The sequence below is a fragment of the Scleropages formosus genome, chromosome 13, assembly GCF_900964775.1.
Source record: "Scleropages formosus chromosome 13, fSclFor1.1, whole genome shotgun sequence".
NCBI lineage: Eukaryota > Metazoa > Chordata > Actinopteri > Osteoglossiformes > Osteoglossidae > Scleropages > Scleropages formosus.
In genome coordinates this window covers 5,844,150-5,851,606 of record NC_041818.1, presented here as the reverse complement: position 1 = coordinate 5,851,606, position 7,457 = coordinate 5,844,150, and the positions used below count along the sequence as shown (strand labels likewise).

The 7,457-nt window shown below is 41.1% G+C and overlaps 1 protein-coding gene across 1 annotated transcript; it reads right to left on the bottom strand.

The window, feature by feature from the left end:
- Positions 1–1,303: 1,303 nt before the first annotated feature.
- Positions 1,304–7,337, bottom strand: LOC108925379 (uncharacterized). Its single transcript, XM_018737240.2, has 11 exons — positions 7,314–7,337; positions 5,691–5,865; positions 3,844–5,304; positions 3,667–3,759; positions 3,254–3,358; positions 2,973–3,082; positions 2,691–2,882; positions 2,273–2,435; positions 1,953–2,118; positions 1,691–1,785; positions 1,304–1,559 (listed from the first exon to the last, which is right to left on the bottom strand). Exons 2-11 carry the CDS (start codon positions 5,845–5,847, stop codon positions 1,474–1,476), a joined length of 2,628 nt encoding a protein of 875 aa, XP_018592756.2. The 5' UTR covers positions 5,848–5,865; positions 7,314–7,337; the 3' UTR covers positions 1,304–1,473.
- Between the last annotated feature and the right edge of the window lie 120 nt (positions 7,338–7,457).

Sequence of the window (7,457 nt, the reverse complement as noted above, 5' to 3'; positions counted from 1 at the left end):
CTGAATTCATTGGATATCTTTGAAGTTTATTAAATAACAGTGTATTATTTTTGTAAAAATGCTGTGGTCGAATCTAAGTTACTATAATCAGACCATTCTTAAGGTAGAAAATTTGCCTTGGCACTGTCACTAGATGTTTTTCTGATTCACATCTCCCCTAATCTTGCAAGTGCATGATCAAAATGTAAGTGCTTCTGTTTAATAATTTTTGGATAAGAACTTGTTTGCAAAGCCTTTATGCAGCTACTCGAGTGATGTGTACTGGTTCATATGGTGAGATGTGATAAACTGATTGTGCCCTAGAATCACAAGTCTGCATCTAAATCTGTCCTTCTATTGTGTCTGTGTTCGTGTGTGCGTAGTCACTAAAGTCTGTGCCACTAGCTTGTCTGGAAGTTCAGCTATTACTTTGCTGATGGCAATGGGCACACTGCCCAGAACCTCAGCTGATATGATAAGGCCATTACAATGGAATATTGTCTAGCTCAAATATTACATAAGAAGAAACCAAAAGTGAAATCAAAAGTGTCTCTGTCAAACACAATACAGGCAACATACCTGAGTTGAGCTCAATAAATATCCCATACCATTTATCTGATTCACTTAAGTGTTTTTTGACCGTATTATATTTGCTTGTTATCTTACGTTAACGTGTTCTGGAAACTATTTATGTTGCTGTATGTTCCAATAAAAACTATCTACTTTGATATGATAATTCATGAACCTTTTAGGAAGGATTAAAGTAAGTCAGTAATTAATTCAGTGAAGCATAAACAAAGGTTTGAACAGTTTGAATAAATTAATTGTTGGTTTTTTATTTGTCTTGCTTTTTACACACATCTGAGGGAAAAAAGTACAATAAATTACTCTTGTAAAGCAACAGAAAGATATTTTAAATGCAATTACAACAAGGATATTTCCACAAAACAGTGGAAATTCCCAACAAAAATATCCTTCATATAAAAATACTCCAAAATTCTTTAGTGGTTTATTGGGTTTGCGGTTTTGGTTGTCACAGATATATGTATTCTGTCTTGTTGTTACAATTCTTGGTCAACTAAATGTATTAAAAACAAAAATACTTTATTCACCAAAGTAAACTATTGGCATAAGATGCAAATACATAAATATACAACAAATCTGTTTTGAATTTTAATTTACAGCTGTAATCTTGATTATTAATGTAAATAATCTGTCCTTCATCACCAATATGGGGTAATATTTATATTTCCTTAAAAAAGGATTACAGGTATTTCAAGAAGAAAAACAAATATTTAGAATCACAAACATACATATTCAATGGGATAAAATAAATTGTAAAGTTAAAATGTAAAAGTTAAAATAATTTACAATGGATACACATGTCACTTCACTGTAAAACATGACATGTGCTAAGACTTTGGATGAGAACAGCAGGGATAAAATCATGCTGAAAATCCTGAGTTGGTTCATTAAATGAGAAGTGGAGACTCTTCACAGCATGCTGGCTTTCACCTTCTCAAAGATCTGCCTCACTTTGAGGGCAGGAACGCAGCCTTCTCTCACAATGGTGATATTATCTGTGAAGATGCAAGCCACAGTTAGCCCTTCTTCATGGCTTTCACACATTTTCAGCATGACTGCCTTCGAAGCTAAGGCAAGTGCACTGTTTAGTGGAAGAGAACTGCGGTAAAACTGTGTAAATTTTTACCTTCATCAATCTTCATGCAGTTTACCACAGTGGATGCTACTACTTCATTGGACACTCCATCACAAAGAACCCCTTGAATCTTGTGTCCTAGACGGCTGAACAGCAGAGATCAGTACTGAGAATATTTTATCAGTCATGCCTTAACATCTATTACCTGTTACAGAGACAAACTACAATGAGACAGACATATTTAGTATTATTAATTATAGTGTGGAAACATGGAAAATAGTCCATACTGGGTCCCTGGCTTTATACTACTTACCTGATCACCATGTCATGGTGGGTGCTGTCAGGTTCACCACTTGGGTTGGCGGACGTGATGGCCAGGGGCCCAGTGATGTCACAGAGGTGCCCGGTTACAGTGTGGTCAGGAACACGGATCATGATGCTGTCCTTGGTGCCGATTCGGTCGTAGGCTGGCCCAATACCTACACCAAGAGTAATTCTTCAGGAGACTGTTTCTTTTCCACAAACCAAATTTCAGACTTCAGAGCCTCATATAGTCTTGTTTGACAAGGTCTAGCTGAAATGAAAAACAAATCATTGCTAAAACTCAGGAAGAGGATAAGCTATTACTCTTACCCAGTTTCAAGAGCCAATCTCCTTTTGGGACAATGCAGCTGATTCCTCCAGGGTAGACATTCCTCATGAACTCCCATAGGAGAGGGCTGAATGGTGGCTTGGCTGCTACGAGCTGCTCCACGTTGGAAATGCAAATACAGATGGGCTTCTCTGCCGGCCGGTCCTGTGCGCAAGGAGACTGAGGTCAGCAAAGGGATCCCAGAATTCTCTGTTGGATCATGAATGGTTATTCCATCTGTAGATTCAGTGGAAATAATCGACTAAAACTGCAACAAAAACCAAGATTTTTGTTATGGGCTCATCTATGTCAACCACTCATCGTGAAAACATAAACCCAGAGTATAAAGACATTGATGGATCAGTTTGGAACAGGAATTAGTAGGACAGAAAGCTGCTTTTCTAGTTGAGCTGCTCTTACCTTGATATTGTAGATTTTTTCTATAGCCTTAGGGTTTTTACAGGAGGCTGCCAAAGCATATACAGTGTCGGTTGGAATGCCACATACTCCACCCTGGTCCAGCAGCTTGGAAATTGTGATCAGCCCATTGGTGAGGCGGGAGTCAGCCACCAGGCATGGGAGAGGAGCGGCCATCTCCTTCTTCTTCTTATTCTGTCATGAATCAGTTGAAGAATCAATCAAGTTTACCTTTTTCCAGTGAAGTGACAGCTGTCTTTCAACAAATCAGTGGGAAGCCCTTACCCTGAGCACTGGAGGCCCAAGTGGCATCAGACGTTTGGAGAAGATGCAGTTTACCATCGAAGTGAGAGCTCCATACAGGCAAATAATGGAGAATATTGCCAACATGGCAACTACAAGAGAAACAGCAAATTGCTGCTAAGATATTTATTCTGTACATGAGCACTAAAAAAAACATATTCTTATACAGTATAGGGATCTGGTTACTTTAGTAACTGACCATTTACAGAAAATTCAGCACAGACTCTGGCATACAAATGTTATGTAATCTGTTTGTATCTTACTTTCTAATTGGTAGGGAAGTCTGCCAAGCGTGGAAAGGAGGAAACACACCAGGAGGACTTCCATCACGGTAGTCATAGATAGCAAAACTAGGTTTCCATAGGCAGCTTTTTGCAAAGGGAGTGGAGATAATATCAGAAGCAGGAAAACAGCTGATTCTCTAACTATTGTGTAGTTCTGGTTTTGGCAAGTGATAAATGATACTGTTCCTGACACATAAAAAATGTTCAGAATGAATGGGTGTAACTATGCATAATTAAACTGGTCTGTCCACAAGCAAAGCAAAAGGTTTGTCTAGGACTACTTTCTCAAAGTACAAGTGCCTTTTGATTAAACGGAACCTTACAGATGAATAATGAAAGGAATTCAAGAGTTATGTAAGTCAGAAGGAAACATTTTTCACAATGAATCTTACCAATTAGGACTAAGAATGCATTTGCCACAAGGAAGGCAACTGCTCCTGCTGTAAAGCCAGAAGCAGAAGTGCTGGAGATTCCCAGAAGATGACCTAAAACAATAGGTTACAAGTTTTCTTTTAATGAACACAGATGTTCCTGTAACATATGATGAATGTGTTCGGTACAGGACTCACCTGCAAACCGATACCAAGTCCATGTGGCCCAGATGGCAGCATAGAAGGAAGGAATGACTGAGCCAAAACGTTTGCCGCCTTGAACCTGAAGCCGACTGACGTAGACCTGGATTATGGCACCTGAGATGAGCACCCAGGGTATTGTTAGGTGTAGGAAGGATAGATCCTCTTGGTTGCTGTGGATGGCAGACAGGGCAGCCAACCCATTCACAATGTAGAATAGGGCATCAGGTAGATGGGCAGACAGGTCATGTGGAATACTTTGGAGCTGGTCTGAGTCTTTGCCTTTCTTGAGGATGGTCAAAGCCATCTGGACATTTTCAGTGGAAATAGGTTGTGGTCCTACTGGAATAAGTGACTTTTCTGCTATGGTGTTGATGAGCCGGGCAAATGTCCCATAGAGGGAGATGGCAGTGAAAAGGGAGCATGTAACACCAAAAAAGATATAGTAGCCATTGAGGGGGATCTGGGATATGGTGGAGACAGTGAGCAAGAGGAAAAAAATGTTGTGCACCAGCTCCAGTGTGTCCATGTTCAAACTCACTACACAAAGGGCAATGGCTATGGCCACAAAGAACCAGTCACCCACCATTGCTTCCCTGGTGCCAGTAGTCACCATCCGGTTCATCTGCACAGACAGCACATACTCCTCCCATGCCTTTACGAGCCAGTAAGTGCAGTGCAGCCCAAACTTGGTGATGTGGTAGCAGTCATGGCGGAGGAAAGCATAGTAGCTAGAGAGAAGCTGTGCTGCTGAGATGATGGACACCCAGGCAACTCCCACAGCGAAGGACCCAAGGTAGCGGAAGCAGAAGAAGGCAAAAATGAACGGTGAAATGGTGTCACAGAAGTAGCCCAGAGCCATGGGCTCAGCATACTTGGTGTTCTTTTTCTTCTCCTGACCCAGGCTTTGGGAACTGTTGGCATTGGCCGTACCTAGCAGGAGAACATTGAAGAGCGGACTCCCAAACCCTTTAAGGACGTAACGCTGCGCAATGCCCTTAATGAGCAATGCAGTGGACCCATAGACGGCAAAGAGGAGTATGAGGAGTTCCAGGACCCCTGAGACCACCAGGGCCCAGCTGCCCACCAGTCCCACTGCCTCGAAAATCAACGTGGCCGTGATGGCCCCAAACACAAAGGGCATGATATAGTTGACAGTGGCAGAGCAAAAGGCCAGGATGAACGACAGGAAGATGTATGGGATGAGTCCTGCAATGGCTGACGTACTAATGAGAGGAAAGTCCCACTCTTGGCTTAGGGTGGAGTTTAATTCATGCTGCCCTGTTGTAATGTTGCTCGGAGCTTCACTGGCACCCAGATAAATCCTGGTGGCACCATAGCTGCCCCAGAGAGCTGCGTAGCCAATGAAGGAGGTCCCACTCAGATGGTCATATTTGCGGAAAGACAGCAGGCCTGCTATGAGCTGACACAGCCCACCTATGAGGATCAGATGTACACCTGTATGCACACAGTAACCAGGGGAAAGCTTGTTACATAGTTACAGGGAACACAGCTTCGATTAAACACAAGAACTGGGAACCTGGAGAGCAATGTCTCTCATCTTCCCTCCATGCAAAATAATGATGGTAAAAACATTCTTAAAAAGCAGCATTACAAGTTTGCTTGATGAAAAACATCGATTAGAGATGCTGAGTCCAAAGAAACAGGTTACAGTTTTTACAAAGGTTTTTTGTATGTAATTAGAAATTTGGATGAATTTTATTTTAAAAAGAGATGGCCGTTTAAGACCCCCTTCCTGGCTCATGAGCCCTCAGCTTTCTGCTTATAGTACCTTAATTATACTACATGATGCAGACATGACTTGTTGGGGAAGCAATGCGTACCTGCTAGAATGTTCTCCACCCCGTGTGCTAAGTTGCCAGTGTGCGCCCCATTGAAGTTCTGGAGAAGCACAAGGAATGCACTGATCCCATTGGCCAGGAGACCCAGCACACCTGGTTCTCCATAGAAACTTGCAGGAAATCCATCTGCACTCGCCATAGTGTCTCTTATAGAAAGCTGCAGAAGACACATGGAAGGTAAAATAAGACAAAAAAATAAAAGGAAGGGGGCTGATAAATGTATATTTTAGGAAATTTACACTCAAAATGCTTAATAATTTCAAATTTGTTCAAATAGATTTTCCAGTTTTGTAAACCTACGTTTAATCACAAGTTGTCTTTTATGTTATACTGTTGGCATTTAAAAAGTTGTAAAACAGTAAATGACTTTATGAAGAATTTTCTTCGATGCAACATAAATTAAAAAAATCACCAGAGGTTAAAACCTGTTCAATCTTACAGGGGATAAATCAGGACATGTCACACAGGTCTACCTTTCTGTACTCTACCAACATAGAATACAGAGCCAGGAGCGCCCCCTATGTCCAAAAAAAGTATAACAGCATGAGAGTTTTTCAAAATCATGGTCTTCTGCCAGAAAAACCAATGCAGTGCATAAACTCATTCAAAGGAATAAATAAATAAATAAATATTTCAATAATCTGCTTAAAATGAGACAGTACTTTATATATTAACTTACACTGAAATTTTTGTTCTGTTGTTAAAGCACATCATAACAGTTTATTTAATTCTCTTTATATCTTTGCTAATTAATTTCTGATTCACTGCAGTTTAAACGTTTCAGTAGGTCTCTGAAATCTTCGTTATTCAATGAATCATTTGCATTCACAGACAGTGGCTTCCTGAGTACTTCACCACAAACACTCTGGCAGGTAAACACAGACATCAGAAAAAGCCCAAAACTACAAGATGGCTTTTTATATTAAAAAGAAGACTTTCACAGGGACGGGAGTCTGAAACCTCTGCTTGCAGGTGCATCTCCGGTCCTGTTCAGTTACGCAGGTGTTCTGTTCAGTAGCCAAAAGAGTCCAGGCGCAGCGCCAGGAACAAACACAAAGCCCCATTATGGAGCGAGTCACCTCTTGGCATCATAGTCTGAATGACAGGGCTATTCATTTGCACTTTCACAAACTTGGATCTCAGAGCGGTTCACTTCAGCCCTTCGAGGCAAAGCCTTGAACTCTCACCTGAGTGGCAGAATTATCTGCAGTAGAGCATCTGCCTGGACAAACCTGAGCTCCGTAAGCCTACCACATCCTACCGCTATATCTGAGCAGCAGATGGGTGGACACACACAACCAGTAAGTTTCTCTCACCTTTGAATAAGTAAAATGTACCTTTTTTCATGTCAGCATGAAGCCCATCAGGGCTGCAACACATGCACTTATTATGATGAATACAGCTTTAACTGTGACAGTAATGTAAAAATGTTCACAGTATACCGTTGGACTAAAATGAAATATTCCATCAAAGTGTAATCTATATATTTACTCCAGCAAAACACTTTCCAGTTCACATAAATGTGTGTTGTCTCACACATAAAATTATTGCATATATATTGTAATTAAAAGAGAAAACAGTATCATCACAGAGGAATGCACTCACCTCTCGGAGATGTTGAGCTTGGAGTACCGGTGTGGACTGAGGAAGTTCTCTTAGTATATTCTTTATAGGACATTTCTGCTGTGGGGGTGGAGTGTTGGGGACAACTCCCAACCACCCACACCCCCCATGTAAAAGACAATATCA

Coding starts and splice junctions, on each gene's coding strand:
- LOC108925379 (XM_018737240.2), bottom strand. CDS start 5,847: ATGGCGAGTGCAGATGGATTTCCTGCAAGTTTCTATGGAGAACCAGGT. Junction 3,359..3,666: donor TGCATTCTTAGTCCTAATTG/GTAAGATTCATT, acceptor CTTTGCAAAAAG/CTGCCTATGGAAACCTAGTT. Junction 1,786..1,952: donor CACCATGACATGGTGATCAG/GTAAGTAGTATA, acceptor TCTGCTGTTCAG/CCGTCTAGGACACAAGATTC.